Raw genomic sequence first — 22,367 nt, 5'->3', positions numbered from 1 at the left:
AGGTCAATACGGGTGGAAATCGCAATCAACTCCTCTAAGCTTAAGGGAACCTCCCTGGTAGATAAAGCGTCTTTAACATGCTCTGCCAACCCTCTCCAGAACACAGGGATGAGTGTTTTATCAGGCCACTCCAGCTCGGAAGCCAGTGTCCGGAAACTGACGGCGGACTGACTGACCGACAGGGGTCCCTGTGTTAATGCAAGTAACTGGAGAGAGGTGTCGTGAGTGACCCGGGGCCCCAAAAAGATCTGCTTTAGTGATTTCCGAAACTGAGCAGCGCTCAGTACCACAGGGTCATCACGCTCCCATAGTGGCGTAGCCCATTCCAAAGCCCTGCCTGACAGGAGGGAGACGATAAACCCCACCCTAGCCCGCTCTGTAGGGAATTGCTCGGCCAGTAACTCGAGCTGGATAGAGCACTGGCTCACGAAACCCCTACAGGTGGCGCTGTCACCAGAAAATTTATCGGGCAACGGGAGACGGGAAATTGTCAGCGTGGACATGGACACACAGGAGACAGCCTCTGCATTTGTCTGGGCAAAGACCGCAGCAGCATCCGCAGCTGAGGTGGAACTCCCGAGGGCTGCCAACCTGCCCTCCAGCTGCCGAATGTACCACTGTAACTGCTGCTGGTCTGCCATTATTAGCCAGACCCTGGCGCTGGTATAATGTTACGAACGGCGGAACGCACTAAATAAATAAATAATAAAAGTGCGTTTGCCGCACGGGGTCCACCGTGCAGAAGGTGTTAACACGGCTGCTAGATAATGGCGAACACTAAATATGGCGGTATTATCGCACGCGGGTTGGACGTCACCCGGTGTGCGCGGGGCGTACTCTGTTGGCTTCACAGAGACGCCTAAGGCATTAACAAAAATACTGAGCCTGTTGGACTCACAGGTCTCAGAGAAGTGCACGCACAGTATGTGGTCACAGTAGCTGGACCCTAGGCAGAGAGTTAGAGTCCGTCTAGACCTACCGTGCGTGCGGCGTCGCAACTGTGGACACCGAGAGGAGCTGCGGACTGCAGCGCGGCGACAGACACTGCCGCTAATCGACAATGCCCGGTAGCAGGCGCACTGTCGGACGCTAGCACTGTGGAGGATGCTGTTGTGGCTTGTAGCTTGCCACTGGCTGGCGCAGACTCAAAAGCTAAGTCTGTTGTGAACTCATTTTCTGGTCTGCCTCTGGTTTCTGGTGAGGGAGCTGGTTGTGCTGACAGAGGAGTTGTGAGGTCTCTTTCCGGGCTCCCTCTGGTGGTGGCAGGATGTAGTGGAGCTTATCTAATTAACAGAGTCCTGCCACCTGATAATGAGGAAGAGGAGTGGACATCTGGAGTCTCAGACTGGATTTAAGTCAGCCGACTCCCTATTCCCATGCTGGTGATTTTTTCCTGTCTCCTGAGGTCTTAGATTCAAGCTCAGTTCCTGTCTTCTCAAGTTAAGTTGTCTTTAATAATATTCACATTTGATTTGGTTTGGTCTATTCAGGCAGGGGCTGTGCTGAATTTCCACTCTTATGTCACTGTATGTGCCAGTTTGCTTTTTGTCCCTTATTAGATTGACCTCTTTTTGCTCTGTTCTCAGAATATGCCAGAGTGCTGATATAGTGGGAGAAGTCTAGTGACTTCAGGGTATTTTTTTCTATCAGAAGTTTTGGACATTTTTACAGGGTTTTTTGGCGTGATTGCAGACAGTATCTTTCCCTTCCTGTCCTTTCTAGCTAGTGTGGGCCCCATCGTTTGCTCAGCCTATTTTCCTATCTGTGTTTGTGTTTTCATCTTGTCTCACCGTCAATACATGTGTGGGGGCTGTCTATTCCTTTGGGGTCTGCTCTGGGGCAGTTTTAGATTTCCCCTTTTCTTGCTTTAGGCTCATTTAGTCCTCCGGCTGTGATGAGGCGTCTAGAATCATCGTAGGTACGCTCCACGGCTGCTGTTAGTTCTGTGGTTAGGATCAGGGGTCTGCAATCCGCGTAGTTACCAACCTCTCTGGTTTTCTGTGACCTGGCTTGGTCTTCTTTTCCTCCTCGGTGACCCATTCATAACATAAGTCCCTATACACACTCGTAATATCAGAGGAAGGGGATCTTAATGAGTCATTCGCAGGTTCATGCATCCATCATCATTCACACAGTAGCAACTAGAGACTATACTAGCGCATGGCCGAGCGGCCATGCGGACCTTTCATAGCCGTGCGCTTCCGGGACCTTCCAGATCTCTGAGATGGACCATTGAGATCAGGAGAAGGACCTGAGTATGTGACTCACGATCTCAAATGGGAGATCATCTCGTGAGCATGCCCTGTAGCGTGACAAGAGGACTTAGCCTCTGGAGCGTTTTCCTGCAAAGCAGCCTGCATTGCTATTGCTGAAGGTGGCAGCAACAGCCAGACCCACAGAGCAGGTCTGGGCAGAGCATCTGGGACGCTGAGACAGCTGAGCAATCTCCTCTGCAGTCGATAGACAGTGAGAGACCGCAGAATGTGAGGCTTTGGATTCCTGCTGAGCCGCTGCAGGAACCCGACACCTAACAAGCCAGTTCAACCGTGTTAAATATGAACTTGAGGGTAGACATTTGCCGTCTTCCCTTGATGATCTAATTTCTCTCACTACTCATGAGGATTTACGTTTCAAGGAACATTCTAGGGAGAAGACTCTGGACTCTCCTGTCTCTTATCCTTGCAAGAGTCTCTTCTAAATCTCCCAGAGCGGCCATACCAGAACCTATGCAAATCGGTTGGAAAAGATTGTCACCTGCCAAAAGATCCTGTTGACTTTGAAAAGGACTCTGTTTATGTTGCTACAAATGGGACTCTTGCACAGACTGTTCGAAACTAAAGGCTAACCAGGAAAACTTCAGCCCCTAGGTGAGAGAGGAGGCATCACCCTGGGCATAGAACTGTCCTCCACTAAAGATAAATTGCTTGTCCCTATGTCCGTTTCCTTCAGCTCCTTTGTTTTCACTGGACAAGCATGCTTTGAATCTGCAGCAGCTGAAAATTTCATGGACTTTTCTTTGGCAAAAAATTGAAGATATCTTTCATCCCTCTAAGAACGTATCTAAAGCTCAACTTGACAAATTGCACTGCAATTCCAGGTCATATCCAATTCTGGACATTGAAGGTAATCCTTCAAATTGGTGTGCTACACATTGAGGACATTTATTTTTTAAATTGTGCCACTCTCAGATGTTCAAGTGGTTTTAGGACTTCCATGGCTGTGGATTCATGCTCTGCTCATTGACGGCTCGACCGACCAGATCACTCGGTGGTGTCCATCTTGTTTTCATTGTCGTCTCAAAATTCTGCCTCAAGCCTCTCTTGTGAAACTACTGTATGTTCAGTATCTGCTGTCTCCAATATGTCTGCACCCTATCAGGACTTCACGGGTGTCTTCTCCAAGAAGAGGGAAGAGACAGTACTGCCTCGTCGGCAGTTTGGCTGCGTCATTCCTCTTCTTTCTAGTATGTCACCCCCGAGAGGGAGAGTTTATCCTCTATTTCTTCAAGAGACTGAGGCAATTTAGGCCTACATTAAAGAGAACTTGGAGAGGGGGTATATTTGAAAATCTTCATCTGCGGCCGGTGTGAGCTTTTCCTTTGTAAAGAAAAAAAAATGGCTCTCTACCATGCATAGACTATCATGGCTTGAATAAAATCAATCTGAAGGACCATTATCCATTGCCCCTCATCTCTGAGTTATTCAACAGGATTAATGTTGCTACTGTCCTCACTAAGTTAGACCTGCGTGGTGCTTTTAACTTGATCCACATCAAGGAGGGTGACGAATGGAAAATGGTGTTCAATACTCACGATGGTCACTATGAATATCTAGTGATGCCTTTTGGATTATGCAATGCATTGGCTGTGTTCCAGCCTTTTTAGAAGAAGAACTTTTGTAATGTCCTGTATCTATATGTCTTAGTTTATCTGAATGACATAATAATCTTCTCCAGAGACTTAGACTCTTATCATCTTCATGTCCACTCTGTTCTAATGAAGTTGCGGCAAAATCATCTCTATGCCAGGTTGAAGAAGTGTCTGAGCGACAAGAATTGCCATTTCTCGGCTACATTGTCTCTTCTGGTGGTCTTCATATGGACCCAGCAAAAGTATCTATCATATTAGATTGGCCACAACCAGTTGGTCTCAAGGCTCTCCAAAGAATTATTGGCTTTGTTATTATCATCAGTTTATTAAAAACTAGTCTCAAGTGGTTGCTCCACTGAAGGCCCTTACTCGGAAGGGCGCTATTTCGCGAAACTATGCAGAATCTGCTATTCGAGCCTTTCAGGAACTCAAGTCCTATTTTTTCACTGCTCCAGTACTACACCATCCTGATATGATCAGTCCATTCTTCTTGCCATCGGTTTCAAGTATACCATCCGCGTACCTGTGGTTTCCAACTCCTCTGCTGTCAGTGTTCTGTGTGCCCCACCTAGCTGCTGCACCAATGCCCATGGCCTGTGTGTCCACCTAGACCTTGGGCTTGGAGGATACGCCTCACCTGGTGAGTCTAACACCCATATCTACTATACATTTATGACATACTGTATATCATCTGACACATTAATTGCATATAAATATGATAACTTTTTGATGCAATATTTATGTCAAAACCTTTGAAATAAAGTTGAAAATAAACACTTCAATTACATTGATGGCCCTTTTTAAACCACCATTCACTTTAGAACTAATTGGAAATGTATTACTGTCAACCACAAAGCTCTCTATCATTTTAAACCACCATTCACTTTAGAACTAATTGGAAATGTATTGCTGTCAACCTCAAAGCTCTCTATAGTGCTCTACCACATTATATTTTCTTCCCTTAGCTGAGCTAACATTCTGACTAAAGCCCCCGTTACACACTGCGATATCGCTAGCAATATCGCTATAAAGTCAACGATTTTGTGACGCAGCAGCGATATTGCTAGCGATATCGCTACATGTGATACTTACCTCCGACCGGCTCCCCCGCTGGCTATCGCTGATCGCGCGAGAAGCTCCTGGACCATTCCTCGTCGGTCACTTCCTGCGGCGCTTCCTGTGGCGCCGACGAGCGACGGGAGGACGCAGGATCGCCGCGTCTGACAGGTAAGTAGCGATCCCCGTCCCCAGCGATGTCGCTGGTGAGATCTGCCTGTGTGGCAGCTCACTAGCGACCACCTAGCGATGCACCAGTGATCCTGACCGCGTCACATCGCTAGTCGGGATCGCTGGTGCATCGCTGGGTGTAACGGTACCCTAAGATCTAAGACTAAATCCCCCATAATCCATTCCTTCTGTCTTCAAGACTTTTATCATATTACACCCCCCATTGTATGGGATACACTACCCCCTAATAATCAGATCAATTTCCAACATCCACAATCTCAATCACTCCTTAAAGAGACATTTTTAGTTAGACTTAACACCAGTAAACAATTGAATCCTGTGATTTTAACAATAATGTACTTCAGCCAACAATTTTTATTCTACTGTATCTCCCTCCGCTCATAGCATCCTAACGCACTTCATAACTGTGAATACACCAGTGGTATATTGCTGGAGGCCCCCATAACATTAGACTGTTAACCACGCCCGCTGATATCAGCAGGTTTATCCAACATTTCTGTGATGTGTTGGGGGGCATAAGGCTAACCTTACATGTCTGTACATTCTATTCCATATTGAGGAACAAACAGAATTCATGTTCAAAAGTATCCATTTGTATCACCTTGTTAACAGAAGCAGAGAGTACAATTGTTTATTATGGGGTCTGTTTGGGTTCTGTTTTCTGCCAGCTTTTAGAATGGAAGATGCAGGACTTCTTTTGCTCTGCTCCAAAAATAGACAAAACGGAACCCAAACAAACTCCAGAATAATCAGTGGGACATTTTTGATCATGAATACTCAGTGAGACTAGAGTGTATACCTTGAGTATACCGTGTGCCCTGAGAATAGTGCCCGCTAGCCCATTCAACATTTTCTAATCTTCAATTAGGTCCCAATTCATGAAGGTGTTTTCACCAGAATAATGATGTAAAACACCTTGAAACATTGCAAAATGTTTGCCCAATTTAAAATTGTGCAAAAATATTGTGAGTTTCAGTCTTTTTACATGAACATTGACCAGCTCTACCCACTTTAAAAAAAGGGGCGTGACCAAGCTTGTTTGACTAATTCATTATATGGAATACCATTAAATCCATGCTTGCTAAATCAGTTCAACAAGACCTGCACAGCCTGAATTACAATATCTTTATTGCTGCATGTCGAGCGCAGCAGTTTAGATGACTTCGTCATGCTGCTATACTCTGCACAGGCAGCTTTCTTTTTCACAGTATGGGTCTCCTCAAAAACATGCAGACAATGTATCAGACTGTCAGGACTCCTAGGGGAAGTAAAGTCATGTTTGTTTGTTTTTTAATGTTTCAATAGAGTTATATTTATTTTTCCAAAAAGAAAAAAAGCAAACTATTTTTTTAACAACAATAACAAGCGGTGCATGTGGTGCATCACTTCTACCTTTTAAGTATATCTTCTCTCAATATTTTACTATACTTAAGACATATTATTTATTGTAATGGGAGAGATGGGCAAGAGAAGGGCAAGGAGGGGGGTTAGAAGGGTAAAGGAATGGGAATATCCAGATCTAGGATAAAAACAGGAGTTAATGCTGTGTAGTCCATTTTCTCAAAAACACAAACAACCAAAAAACAATAAAAAAATATCTACAGTGGGGAAAAATATTTAGTCAGCCACCAGTTGTGCAAGTTCTCCCACTTAAAAAGATGAGAGAGGCCTGTAATTGATATCATAGGTAGACCACATCTATGAGAGTCAAAATAAGAAAACAAATATAGAAAATCACCTTGTCTGATTTGGCAAGATTTATTTTGTAAATTATGGTGGAAAATAAGTATTTGGTCACCTAAAAACATGCAAGATTTCTGGCTCTAACAGACCTGTAACTTCTTCTTTAAGAAGCTCCTCTGTCCTCTACTCATTACCTGTAGTAATGGCACCTGTTTGAACTTGTTATCAGTATAAAAGACACCTATCCACAACCTCAAACAGTCACACTCCAAACTTCACTATGGTGAAGACCAAAGAGCTGTCGAAGGACACCAGAAACAAAATTGAATCCCTGCAACAGGTTGGGAAGACTGAATCTGCAATAGGCATGCAGCTTGGGGTGATGAAATCAACTGTGGAAGCAATAATAAGAAAATGGAAGACATAGGATATGGGTTGAACTAGATGGACTTAAAGTCTTCCTTCAACCTTAATAACTATGTTACTATACAAGACTACTGATAGTCGCCTTCCATTTGGGGCTCCACGCAAGATCTCACCTTGTAGGGTCAAAATGATCACAAGAACAGTGAGCAAAAATCCCAGAACCACACGGGGAGACCTAGTGAATGACCTGCATAGAGCTGGGACCACCGTAACAAAGGCTACCATCAGTAACACACTACGCCACCAGGGACTCAGATCCTGCAGTGCCAGACGTGACCCCCTGATTAAGCCAGTACATGTCTGGGCCCGTCTGAGGTTTGCTAGAGAGCATTTGGATTATACAGAAGAGTATTGGGAGAATGTCATATGGTCTGATGAAACCATAATAGAACTGTTTGGTAGAAACAAAACTCATCATGTTTGGAGGAGACAGAATGCTGAGTTGCATCCAAAGAACATAATACCTACTGTGAAGCATGGGGGGTGGCATCATCATGCTTTGGGGTTGTTTCTCTGCAAAGAGACCAGGACGACTGATCCGTGTACATGAAAGAATGAATGGGGCCATGTATCGTGAGATTTTGAGTGCAAACCTCCCTCCATCAGCAAGGGTATTGAAGATGAAATGTGGATGGGTCTTTCAGCATGATAATGATCCCAAGCACACTGCCAAGGTAACGAAGGAGTTGTTTCATAAGAAGCATATGAAGGTCCTGGAGTGGCTTAGCCAGTCTCCAGATCTCAACCCCATAGAAAACCTTTGGAGGGATTTGAAAGTCCATGTTGCCCAGCGACAGGCCCAAAACATCACTGCTCTAGAGGAGATCTGCATGGATGAATGGGCCAACATACCACCAACAGTGTGTACCAACCTTGTGAAGACTTACAGAAAACGTTTGACCTCTGTCATTGCCAACAAAGGATATATAACAAAATATTGAGATGAACTTTTGTTAATGACCAAATACTTATTTTCCACCATAATTTGCAAAATAAATCTTGACAAATCAGACAAGGTGATTTTCTGGATTTTTTTTTTCATTTTGACTCTCACAGTTGTGGTCTACCTATGATGTCAATTACAGGCCTCTCTCAACTTTTTAAGTGGGAGAACTTGCACAATTGGTGGCTGACTAAATACTTATTTTCCCCACTGTATATAGATATTTTCTTTTGCTATATCATTTATCCCTATTGCTGGAATTGTTAATTGTGGAGAGAGTATTATATTATTGTGTGTAATCTGTTGTATCAGTTGTTCCACCTTTTTCCATGTTTCTTTAATCGAGGTACATTTCCAAAAGATATGCTTGATGTCTCTCTTTTCCCGCATTTCCTCCAGCACAAAAATGACTGTGCTGGGAAGATTTTATTAAGTCTAACTGGGGTAAAGTACCCTATAAAGTACAATAAGTTATGTTTTTTTTTACATTGTGACTACCACACTGTGAGATAATGCTATATATTTGCAGATGAGGAGCTTCCCTAACAGACAGAAGCTCACTAGTGAGCAGATGACCCCACTGAAGAAGTGGTTGTCCAGCTTTAATGTCACACTATTTTAAGACAATCTTAAGTGAAATTTTTTACAAGAAAAATATCAACAAATTACTGGGCTGTAGAGGAAAATTTGCTAAACACTGGTCTATTCCAGGTCTTTGGAACTGACAGTGATAACAGAGAACAGCACTTGCCTATCTTTATCCGTCCCATAGACAAGAGCAAGGAACATTGACAAACATGTTGCTCAATTTAATCCCAACCAAAATTTTGAAATTGAATCTGAAAACCTAGTGTGAAGCCAATCTTAAACCTAATTATAGAGGTATTTCCACTATAGACATTTATGGCATATTCACACAAAATGCAATGTATATGTAATAGATTCAGGAGACACATCTATCTCTTGAATGGGTTTCCATCATCTTACCTCTGGCTGCTGATACAGGCCAAGAAAGAAAGGAGAGGAGGCAATGTAAGCATGCTTGTCTGTTTTCATGACTGTTATGCAAGTAATTAGAAAGAACCACACATGTGAGCTGTCTGGATGCACCATCTGTCATGATGGGTGTCAGGGGGGCAGGTGCAGAGGCCGCAGAGGTGGAGCATGCATCTATCAAGGATTTAGGCGATATGTGTTTTAGGTGGCTGCTAAAACGATATGTGGCAATATGCAAACACTGCCTCATTTTCCCTTATTGGGACAGATCTGCTACATTTGGTATATACCTGAAAGCTCCTCAGCTGGACTAATCAGAGACAACAAGGTGACACTACCTCCATGTGTCATGTACATGTTCTATATATGTTTTCAGGGACCCAGCACACACCCATTGTAGTCTATCTTGCACGCTCATGTCCATTTTTTATCCAATCTTTCCCGTTCGATTGAAAAGATTGATCAAAAAAACAAACAGCACTCTGATGCCGTCTGTGTGTCATCCGTGTGCTATCCGATTTTAACTCTTTAGTGGGTAGGAGAAGCTTGGAGATTTTTTTTTTGCATATGAAAAAAACAGATGCCACACTACTGGAAAAAATGGACAAATGACCGAAAATGGCTGAAATTCATATCCAACACAATGATAAAATATATTTTTTTTGTAATCACACATAAATAATAAAAAAAAAAGCAACTCACAAAAGCTGAAGACTGAGGCGCTACTGACGCAAAAGAAAAGGATGATACAGATCTGAGATGATACATCATGCACCATAATACGGCTTATTGAGAAATATGTCGCAGGAACGGCACTAAAAAAGCAGCACTTTTCACTACGTTTGGAAATCTTGTCAATCGGTCACACATAGATGAACGTGAAAAGAACGCCACTTTCCAAAAATGTCCTAAGTCATTTATGAGTTATGGTGTGAGATTGATAAATAGCTCGTTAACGTTGAGATATTTCATTTTTCAAGCAAACGTAACTATTTATGAGGTTTATCTATCATGTCTACAGTCTACGTAAACCATTATGTGTAAAATAGACGTTACCTCAGATGCTTCCTGTGCCAGTCTCCTGCTCTCCCTCTCCGCCTCTCTTTGACTTGATGCCCTCTCGGTCTGGTCCCTTCGAAGACCTGCAGATACCCCAGCGTCAGGGTCTCCGGCATCCAGCTCCTTCTGCAGCTGCTCCATCTCCTCCGGGGACAAGGTGGACAACAAGTTGTCTATGTCTGGGTCTTCGCTTACCTGCCGCCTGTACCTGGCCACCCTGGACATGATGGCTGATTATTAATGTTAGAGTACAAGGTTGAGATGGAAAAAGAACAATAAAGAGCAGTTATTGTCCACGGATAAAAGACCCTGCGCCTGAAAAACTTTTACGACACAAAATGAAGCCAAAAGAATTGTATGAAGACCAGGTGAATGAAATCCCCTGCAGTTCTAGAGCCAGGAGCCCCTCAGGTGCCTGCTCTCCACCAGTGGATACTGTGCTGCTCTAGTCACTGTCTACTGCCTCTCCTCCTCAACTCCCCCTCCTCCTCTCCCTCCCAGGGGCGCAGATTCAAGACATTCTTGTGAATGTTCCACTCATGCCCAAATTTAGTGAGAGGATACATCGCTTTTTATGGAAATCACTGAGGGCTGGGAGTAAATAAACTGTACATGTCACTTGGTAAGGGATCCCTGTACCCATGGTGGATGTGCCTACACATGAAGGGCTATTTAGTCCATTATTGAGTAACTTCTGCTTGTACATATTGATCCTTGGTTAGTTACAGCGAAGGTATACAAAATGCGCACATATTAATACTGAGGGGCAATGCTATCATGTAGACCATGCACATAATGCAGATACAACTACTGTACCATAGTGAACGGTGGCATTGGGATTATCCCTGTGATGGACATTTGTATGTAAGATACTGATTAATTAAGAAATCCTTATTTGGTAAAGAAAATATCTCTGTTTACAGTCTGCTTGCTGTGGAATTAACTGCAGCTCCACAAGTTATTACTACACATGCCAGGAATGTGAGTGTTGGACCACAGAGAACAGAACAGAGCACATACCCTATGCCACCTGCACTGGTGCCATGGGAGACGACATCGCTACCCTTACGGGGGACATAAACCAGAGTGTATGTGTTCTATCTGCAAAACAGCAAAGATAGAGAAAAATCATAGGGTCCAAGAGCAATACAGTGTGGAACCCTGCCAACAAATACACTAATTTCATATTTAAGTTTATGCTCACTATAATTTTATAACAGTCTGATCTTTATAGGTAAGTATGAGGCCCTGTGCAGTATATATCATATTTATTAGCAGAGTGCATGCTTTTAATTGGTTACCGTATATAACATGAACGTAAGGAAGTGTACAATTGACTTGCTTTTTCTATCTGTTGTCATTCTCCTGCAATAAGAACTTTTATAGTGCACAGTTGGTTACCATGGAGATCGACCACCAGTGCCAGTGTAAGCAGGTACGAGAATGCAGTAACGCAGGGAATGCAGAGCAAGAATTAACTAAAGTGCAGTTTAACTTATAACAATAGAACTCCTCGCAGTCAGTTAACAAGGAGGCTACATGGGATTAACAGTAGGATTGCAGTATAACACAACAGTAAACACAACAGTGTTGACTCTGCTTATTGTTGTGTTGACTCTGCTTTTTGTGACTTCGTTGGTCCTTAGTCACATGCAGTCTGAAAAGTGATGAAATACCGGCGACGGCTGACACTGTGTCTTCGGGCCTATTCCGCCCAACACGCAATCTCGCTTCTGGCGGCAACGGGCGGTCACGGTTCTGCCCGTTGAGCCCCTAGTCCTTTAATCTGTAAAGCCAAAGTGGGGAGTGCTGTTCAAATCTCTATCCGATGCGCACTGCAGTGCACGCCCGATAATGGTAGAGAACACAACTCACAATTCGGCACCGTATACTCGCCCCCCCAATGCAACCGCACCAAGCTGCTTAGCTGGGCGCCCGACACTCTCCGCGCTCAGTGTTTCATGAGATTCCTCATTAAGCCTCTCCCGAGTCTCAACTCCACACATTCCCTCTCATTGAAGAGCGCAGTACACTCTTGCCTGCTCCTCCCTAAGGCAGGAACCTTCTGTCTTTTCCTCGCTTCAACCTCTCTCCTCCCCCCGGCTCACTATGCCCTCTCCCACCAGGTCATGGGTCCTGTCCGGTTCCCCATTCTTTCCCCCCTACAGCACTGGATGCAGCCTCGGCAGCTCCGGACCCATCATTGCACCGGTACCCGCAGCCTGGTCTTCCTCCTTATGCCTGCCCAGACCCTGGCCAAGAGTGTGCCGTAGTTACATTCCAGGAGAGAGGTTAAAGGCGTTGGCCACTACTTAGGCAGCCCCTTCTCAATTATCATATTCATGTAAAATACAAGCCTAGGAAAAAGACCAAAACTTTCTAAAATTACTGGGGGAATGGTGGTTGGAATATCTACAAGACAATCAGTCCCATGTCAGTAACCCTATGCTATTCTGGGAGACAGCTAAGGTGGTCATGAGGGGAAAGATTATGGCCTCTAAGAAGAAGCTTATACATGCTCAATTTCTAAAGTATAGTGAGGCAGTAAGAACATCATACCTGGAGTTCAGGGGCTCTCCCTCCACCCTTACAAGGGTCTCCTAGATATCCCCCCCAATAAATTTGATGAATAGGCTAGGCTACGGGAGGATTTATTTCATTCAGATTGGGAGTCCAAACTCTACAGACACTGGGATAATTCGGGGAAAATTTTAGCGAACCTGGCGAGAGGAAGGAGACCGGTAATGTTAATAGCCTCGATTCAACAGAGAGACGGCACTATAAAGTCAGACCCTAAAAAGATAATAGACGCACTAGGCAGATATTACGCTGATTTATATAAATCTCCACAGGGAGGGGGGCATGAAGGTGTACATTGGTTGAAAGAGATACAAATTCCTTGTCTGTCTCCAGAAGATCTGGAGGGACTGAATGGAGAGACGAGTGTGGAGGAGGTCTTGGGAGTGATTAAAGATTTAAAATCTCACAAGGCACCGGGCCCAGATGACTTCAGTGATGGCTTCTATAAGGTATTACGTGGCCAGGTGGCACCGTAACTCACATCACTATACAACGGTCTCTTGAGAGGGGAAAAAATCTCGTACCAGATGAATACAGCACATATCAAATTAATTCTGAAGGGCTCAAAGAATTTGGAGGATCCAGCGAACTATCGTCCCATATCTCTCATAAACCTAGATTTGAAGATTGTCTCAAAATTAATGGCTAATAGACTGGCTAGTTTGTTGCCTAAATTAATTGGTGGATATCAAGTGGGATTCGTTAAGGGGAGATCAGCGATTAGCATTATTAGAAAATCTCTGCTAGTCCTGGATGTCATTAATCTAAATCAAGGTGAGGGGATAGTGGATCCAGTCATGGTCACTCTGGACGCGGAAAAAGCCTTTGATAATGTCAAGTGGCCATGGTTGCATCTGGTCCTAGACAGGATAGGCCTGCAGGGTCCATTTAGAGAGTTCTTAAAAGGTCTTTACTTTAATCCTAAAGCCATAGTACATACGCCAGGGTTTCTCTCTGATGTAATTTCATTGGGGAAAGGGACTCGTCAGGGATGCTCGCTATCCCCTTTACTCTTTAACTTGGCGATAGAACCTCTTGCGAGATTTTTATGCGGGAAGGATGGTTTTTCGGGTATTCAAGTAGGTCGTCGCGTGTTAGAGCAAGTTTATTCACAGACGACGTGGTTCTTTACATGAATGACCCGGTGCAAGAGCTCTCGGGGTTGTTGGGTAAATTGGAACATTTTGGGAAATTCTCAGGGTTTAAAATCAACAAATCAAAATGGGACATTATGTTCCTTAAGAACCAGGTGGGCACTAAAGCTAGCCATTCAGGTTTGTCGGAGACTCTGGGAATTTAATTGGCTAAAGAATCCATAAGGTATCTCGCAATACAATTAGCGAGATCAACAGGATTGATATATAGGCTAAATTATGAACCCTTCATTTGCAAAATCGAACATAAATTATAATGGTGGGTAGGGCTTCAGTTGTCGGTATTGGGGAGGTGCCACTTGGTCAAAATGATGAGCTTTCCGAAATTGCTGTATCCTCTCCAGACTCTCCCTCTATTGCTGAAACAGGTTGATTTGGGAAGACTCAATAGAGCTTTCACTAGGTTTGTTTGGCAGGGGAAACGGCAAAGGATTAAATTGGGGATGTTAATGTTACCTAAGGATCGGTGTGGGGTAGGCTTCCCTGACGTAAGAGGTTACAATTTGGCCTGTTTATCACGTCATATTATGGACTGGATTAAAGGCACAAGCAGATACTCGGACTTCGATTTTAGAATCTGAGTTAAGTAGACCGTGGAAATTAGTTTCAGTGCTGCATACTTCTAGAAACCAGACCCCTCCACTTCTGAAGTCTGCGGTAGTTTTTAAAGACCCGATAGCAGCTTGGAAGGTGGTTCGAAAGAAGTTATGTCTCCCCTGGAAAGTTTCTAAATATCTGGACCCGTGGGCATATCCAGGTTTTCCCCTGGGGAGGGAAAATAGAATATTTGCAGCTTGGAGGAAGGGAGGGATTCATTCATTGAGGGATTTATTCCATGCATCAGAGTCACGATAGCTAAATGAGAAGGAGATCATAGACAAGTTGCACTTACCAGAAGTACATTTCCTGCAATATAAGCAGTTGAAACATCATGTCTTGGACGCCCTTATTAAAGTCGAAGCGGAGTATGTGGATAATACTTGGGATGAAGTGATGTTATTAGATTTAGAGGAGACTTATATATCCTCCATTTATACTGGAAGGGTACCGGTTACCCTCGGGTACAAAGAAAATATAAAATATTCAGGGGCTGGGAGCGCCAACTGGGATATTTAGAGATAGGGGACAAAATTTGAGTGGGTTGGAAAGCAGTACGTGAAAATATAATTAATGAAAGATGGAGAGATTCGTACTTCAGGATTATTCATAGGGCTATTATGGGGTTCAATATTCCATCTGGCGGTACCTTGGTCGATAGAATCCAATATTTTGCCCCAAAAGCAAGATACAGGACACAGATATGCTGCATGAACCATGGGTTTGTAGGGAAATACAGGGAATTTGGAAAGAGGTGCAAAGGATAATGAAAGATATGATAGGAGTCTGGATTGCATTAGATCCAAAGATCTGGATTTTGCACTGTTTGGGAGGACTTAGATTGGGACAATCAGATACGCAGATGTTCCACATGATTACATTACTGACGGAAAGAATCATACTCAGGGGATGGCTGAACTCAACGGTCCCCACGATTAAAGATGTGGTTGACGAGGCTCGCAGGGCCCTGATTTCTCAAAGGATCGAAGCAGAAAGAGATGTGGATAAAGAGGCGGAGAAATTCTTCCCTAAATGGAGGAGGTTTATAACGAATTTACTTTCTAGGTCAGCTATCCGGATGATGGTCCTTCCCTTCCAAGGGTCAAGTTGATATCTCTTGGAAGAATTGCAGGGGACCTTGGGAAAATTAAAGTTGGACTTTAAAATTCCTTGGGAAATTGATGGAGAGCCGCTATGTAGGAAACTGACTTTCATTTGATGATTGGTCTAAACCCTTGTTACTCTCGCAACATAGACCTTGGGGAAGGGGGGTGGGTTTGGAGGGGAGTGTTTTATTACAGCACCTGATAATCTGCTGTTTTTCCCGCTATATTATTAAGCTATAATTTGGGGGCTCGGTTTTGTATACTTGTTAAAATACCAATAAATATATTTAAAAAAAAAAAATACAAGCCTATAGTCACCTTTGGTGCCTGGGTCGGGTCTCCTGGAGAATGCACCAGCCCAGCAGCTTTCAGAGCAGCTCTCCTAATCATGGCTATCACTGTCTGGATCGGTGTGCTTGTTCACATGCCCTGTTATTTCTATATGTAAACATACGAATAGCAGGGCACACTCTAGAACAAACCACTGATGTGTTACAGCAGAACTTGTGCTGAGCCATTCAACAAATACTACTACAACTCTGCTACTCACCAGAACTGTCACTGAAGAAGGAGTGCCACCCTACAAGAAACAAAAAAGTAAGGGGACTGTAAGGAGACTGCATAGCTCTCAGCTGCTCAAGAGACAACTTGAGAGTACCCCTTTAAAGGCTATAGACACCTGTGACACGTAAATTATTTTTTTTTTACACATGTTAGTGGTTACCTTTAGTTAATAAAATTTCAATAAGTTTTAGTCAGCAATCTTCATTCATTTTCAGACCACCTGATATGCTGCTTGCATCATGATACATCTTTTCGAATTTTCTCTTGTGGGTGTCCCTAATAGTAAAATAAGAAATTTGTAAGTTCTCTGTTAATCTTGGATGCTGGTGTCTTCATGAACTTATATATCTGCACAGCTACTATCCTGCACTTACAGATGCATCTCACAAAATTAGAATATCATCAAAAAGTTAATTTATTTCAGTTCTTCAATACAAAAAGTGAAACTCATATATTATATAGAGTCATTACAAACAGAGTGATTATGGCTTACAGCCAGGGCCGGACTGGCCATCTGGCAATTCTGGCAAATTCCAGAAGGGCCTGTCTGGTCATGGGCTGCCTTGTCTGCTACATTGCTAACAGAATCAGTGTTCTCAAGACACCCACACTGTTAAGGGTTGTGATGGAGCCCAAAGTCACTGACTCCATCACTTACCCCAGCAGGCCACAGGTATCATTAGAAACATTGGTCTTGTAGTAAATCTTGCTTTCCTCTATCCAGGATAATATTAGTAATGTATCCCATCTGGTGCTTGGGGACAGTTACAGCATGGGCCTGTGTGATTTCAAATCCCAGGGCTAAACTTCAGCCCCAGTCCGTACCTGCTTACAGCCAATAAAAACCTAAAAGTCATTATCACAGTAACTTAGAATACTTTATAACACCAGCTTGAAAAATAATTTTAAAATCAGAAAAGTTAGCTTACTGAAATGTAAGTTCAGTAAATGCACTCAGTACTTGGTTGGGGCTCCTTTTGCATCAATTACTGCATCAATGCGGCATGGCATGGAGGCGATCAGCCTGTGGGACTGCTGAGGAGTTATGGAAGGCCAGGTTGCTTTGATAGTAGCCTTCAGCTCGTCTGCATTGTTTGGTCTGGTGTCTCTCATCTTCCTCTTGACAATACCCCATAGATTCTCTATGGGGTTAAGGTCAGGCGAGTATGTTGGCCAATCAAGCACAGCGATACTGTTGTTTTTAACCCCTTTCTGACATGATATGTACTATCCCGTCTATGTGCCCTGGGCCCCTATGACCATGGATGGGATAGTACGTCTCAGAGATCGGCCGCGCACACGGGGGGTGCACGGCCGATCACGGCCTGGTGTTAGCTGATTCTCACAGCTGACACCCAGCACTAAGTGCCAGGAGACCCGGCGGCATTACGTGGGGTCCCGATCGCTCCCATGGTAACCCGATGTCGTCATGACGACATCCAGATTACCAGAGCTGTGAAACTTCCTGTCATGCGCAGTGCATGTCAGGAAGTCTCTCAGTTCAGTGTGCAGGGATTGCAGCGCTGACAGCTTCTGTAGCATGCAGATGCTGCTGCATCTGCATACTATAGCAGCGATCAGCCTGCACAAAAATGAGTGTCCTATGACCAGACAAAGTGTAAAAATTAGAATTAAGTAAAAAAAAAATCTTAAATAATTGTAAAAATCTATAAAAAAATAAAATAATAATAATAATAAAAAAATCAATATTTATTCGATCACTTAATAAATATTTGAATGAAAATAAAATCTAAACAATAGAAGTCCACATATTTGGTATTGCCACATCCATAACCACTCAACCTATAAAACTGTCCCACTAGTTAACCCCTTTAATGAACACAATAAAAAAGGCAAAAAACAATGCTTTATCATCATATTGACAAACAAAAAGTGGAATAGCACGCGATCAAAAAGACGGATATAAATTAACATGGTACCGCTGAAAACGTCATCTTATCCCGCAAAAAATGGGCCACCATACAGCATCATCAGCAAAAAATAAAAAGTTATAGCTGTCAGAATAAAGTGATGCCAAAACAATTATTTTTTTCTACAAAATAATTTTTATTATAAAAAAAAAGCGCCAAAACATAAAAAAAAATATAAACGAGGTGTTGCTGTAGTCGTACTGACCCGAACAATGACTTACCAATTTTACCACACGTGGAACGGTGTAAACACCCCCCCAAAAAAGAAAATCATGAATTGCTTGTTTTTGCTCATTTTGTCTCCCAAAAATCGGAATAGAAAGTGATGAAAAAATGACATGGTACCAATAAAAATGTCAACTCGTCCCGCAAAAAACAACACCTGACAAGACTCTGTGGGCCAAAATATGGAAAAATTATAGCTTTCAAAATATGATGATGCAAAAACTATTTTTTGCAATAAAAAGCAACTTTTAGCGTGTGACAGCTGCCAAACATAAAAACCCGCTATAACGCCTCTTTCACACGTCCTGATATTTCCGGTACCGGAGATGTCAGTGTCCGTGTGTGTATTACTTGCAGCACACATGTGGCATGTGTGTGCCGCATCAGTAACACACGGACGGGCACCAGGGAAGAAGCGCTACAGTAAGCGCTGCTCCCGGCGCCTGGTGCTTAACAAAGCTTTCATCATTCTCCCCTGCTATGCCAGCAATTGGAGCAAGCAGAGGAGAATGATGAGAGTTACATTTAACCCCTTAACGACTGCCAATATGCCTTTTAACGGCGGCCGTTAAGGGTACTTAAACCACAGCACCACATTTTAACGGCGCTGGGTTTAAGGTTATAGCGCCCCCAGCATCTGAATTTCTCCGGGGTTTTGGCTGCCAGGGATAGCTGAGAACCCAGAGAACATGATTCGGGTCGGTTTTTACCAACCTTGGTGTTGCGATTGCCGTTATTAACGATATAACGGCAACCTCAAAAAAGTGTGATTTTCCATTTAATAGGGTCCCACAGTCCCCCGATCATTCCCCCCGGTACCTCCGTTGTCCCTGCAGGCCCCCTCGAAGTCCCCCGGGCCGCCTGCTTCTTCTTCTGCTAGAAAATGGCAGACGCATGCGCAGTGCACCCGCCAAGATCTGCCGGCCGGCACCCGGCAACAATAGATTTTTTCCTATTGGCTCATTTTGATCACTGTGATAGACCCACACAGTGATGAAAAAAAAAAAAATAGTAAATCAAACCCCCTTTATCACCCCCTTAGTTAGGGAAAAACAATAAAATAAAAAAATGTATTTCCATTTTCCCATTAGGGTTAGAGTTGGGATAAAGTGAGTTGGGCTAAAGTTAGGGTTAGGGTTGGGGATAAAGTTAGGGTTAGGGTAGGGGTTACAGTTAGGGTTAGTGTTGGGGCTAAAGTTAGGGTTAGGGTTTTGACTAAAGTTATGGTTAGGGTTGGGGCTAAAGTTAGGGTAGGGGCTACAGTTAGAGTTAGTGTTGGAGCTAAAGTTAGGGTTAGGGCTAGAGTTGGGGTTAGGGTTTGGATTACGGTTACGGTTGGGATTAGGGTTGGGATTGGGATCAGGGTTAGGGGTGTGTTAGGGTTAGGTTTGTGTTATCGTTAGGTTTGTGGTTAGGGTTGAGATTAGGTGTAGGGGTGTGTTGGGGTTAGGGTTGGAGTTAGAATTGGGGGGTTTCCACTGTTTAGGCACATCAGGGACTGTCCAAACACAACATGACGTCCAATCTTAATTCCAGCTAATTTGGGTTGAAAAAGTAAAACGGTTCTCCTTCCCTTCTGAGCTCTATCATGCGCCCAAACAGTGGTTTACCCCCTCATATGGGGTACCAGCATACTCAGGCAAATTGCACAACAACTTTTAGGGTCCAATTAATCCTGTTACCCTTGGGAAAATAAAAAATTGGGGGCGAAAAGATCATTTTTGTGACAAAAATATGATTTTTTATTTTTACTGCTCTATGCTATAAACGTCTGTGAAGCACTTGGGGGTTCAAAGTGCTCACCACACATCTATATAAGTTCCTTAGGGGGTCAACTTTCCAAAATGGTGTCACTTGTGGGGGGTTTCAACTGTTTAGGCACATCAGGGGCTCTCCAAATGCAACATGGCGTCGATCTTAATTCCAGCCAAATTTTGCGTTGAAAAATTAAAACAGCGCTCCTTCCTTTCCAAGCTCTATCATGCACCGAAACAGTGGTTTACCCCCACAAATGGGGTATAAGCATACTCAGGACTAATTGCACAACTTTTGGGGTCCAATTTATCCTGTTACCCTTGGGAAAATAAAAAAATTGGATCTGAAGAAAATTTTTTGTGAAAAAAAGATAAATGTTAATTTTTTTTTAAACATTCCAAAAATTTCTGTGAAGCACCTGAAGGGTTAATGATATTCTTGAATGTGGTTTTGAGCACCTTCAGGGGTGCAGATTTTAGAAAGGTGTCATTTTTGGGTATTTTCTATCATATAGACCCCTCAAAGTGACTTCAAATGTGATATGGTCCCTAAAAAAAATGTTGTTGTAAAATTGAGAAATCGCTGTTTAACTTTTAAACCTTATAACTTCCTAAAAACAAATCTTGGTTCCAAAATTGTGCTGATGTAAAGTAAACATGTGGGAAATGTTACTTATTAAGTATTTTATGTGACATATCTCTGTGATCTAAGGCCATGAAAATTGAAAGTTGGAAAATTGCGAAATTTTCGCCAAATTTCTGTTTTGTGTTTTTTTTTCACAAATAAACGCAAGTCATATCAAAGAAATTTTAAAACTATCATGACGTACAATATGTCACAAGAAATCAATGTCAGAATCACCGGGATCCACGGAAGCATTCCAGAGTTATTACCTCATAAATGGACAGTGGTCAGAATTGTAAAAATTGGCCTGATCATTAACATGCAAACCACCCTTGGGGTAAAGGGGTTAAACTATGTATTGGTACTTTTGTCGGTGTGGACAGATTATCATGCACAGTGCAGGAAAGGCTAAGTGCAACACAAAGGGATAAGGTAAAGGGAAACAAAAATTAGGAAAGGGGGGAGTGGAGACCCCTAGATAGATCTAACGTCACCATATCTGCCCTATCGTCCCTCTATAGTTTCCGCACCTATCGCCAAGCAGGATACCTAATCCCTGCCTGACCCTGGCAATAAACCCTGCATTGGTAAGGACAAGATGAGCGCTATTCAATCCCCTCTATCACTAAAGACAAATGGAATACACACACAAGGGATACACTTAACTTGATTAGACTCAGAGAGAAACACAGATGTCCTCCAAACAACCGGAGAGGAACATGGCCGACTGTTATAGCTTCAAGCCTCAACAGAGAAATGGAAAAAGCAATATCAACCGCAACTTCCAGCAGCAAGCTGGAAATTATAAACACTCCTGTCCAGCTGTGTCAACTAGAGCCAGGGAAGGATGCCACTGGGTCCAAGAGTCATAAAGCCCAGGCAGAAGTCTGCAAAGCAAACTGCTGAGACCTTCTGCAGTCGGATGCAGCGCGACGGTCTGCAGCCTCTGACACACCCGTGATAGTACCCCCCCTTCTACAAGTGGCCTCCGGACATTCAAGATCAGGTTTCTCAGGATAAGTGGTGTGGAACGAACTAACCAATCTGGGGTCATTCACCTCTGATGCAGAAACCCACATTCTTTCCTCTGGACCATAACCCCTCCAGTGCACCAAATATTGTAGGGAACGATGTTGGATGCAAGAATCTACAATCCTCGAAATTTGAAACTCTAGGTTTCCATCAACCATTATTGGGGGAGGCTGTAGGGGTTGGGGCCAAAGGGGTTCCACATATCTCTTTAGCAAAGACCTGTGAAAAATGTTATAGATCTTAAGAGCCTGAGGTAGCTCAAGACGAAACGCTGCTTAACCAATGACTGCAGTTATCTTATAGAGACCAATGAATCTAGGTCCCAACTTCAGGAAGGAACCCTCAACCTGAAATTCCTGGTAGACAACCACACAGAATCATTAACATTCAGGTCCGGACCTGGCACGCATTTACTGACAGTTATATGTTTACACCTGTCTCTCCTGACCTGGTTAGGAACAGGTAGTGGTGAAACAGGACCAGATGGATGGCTATGCGGTACACTAGAACGTACGCAAACATTGCAGGTAGACAGTTATTCAACAACATCCCGTTGCTACCACGGCCACCCAAAAC

At 43.4% G+C, this 22,367-nt stretch overlaps 1 protein-coding gene across 1 annotated transcript in view; it reads right to left on the bottom strand.

Annotated features, from left to right (window-relative positions):
• The window catches only part of LMOD1 (leiomodin 1), a 73,644-nt gene extending 62,978 nt beyond the window's left edge, over positions 1-10,666 (bottom strand). The window contains exon 1 of the mRNA XM_073542541.1: positions 10,221-10,666. Within this exon, the coding sequence (XP_073398642.1) occupies positions 10,221-10,448 (228 nt within the window). The 5' untranslated portion in view covers positions 10,449-10,666. The remainder of the gene's footprint in view (positions 1-10,220) is intronic.
• Positions 10,667-22,367: the final 11,701 nt, after the last annotated feature.

The sequence above is a fragment of the Dendrobates tinctorius genome, unplaced genomic scaffold, assembly GCF_039654945.1.
Source record: "Dendrobates tinctorius isolate UK_male_01 unplaced genomic scaffold, ASM3965494v1 ptg000127l, whole genome shotgun sequence".
Lineage (NCBI taxonomy): Eukaryota > Metazoa > Chordata > Amphibia > Anura > Dendrobatidae > Dendrobates > Dendrobates tinctorius.
The sequence above is the reverse complement of the archived record's forward strand: the minus strand, read 5'-3'. Positions and strand labels throughout refer to the sequence as shown.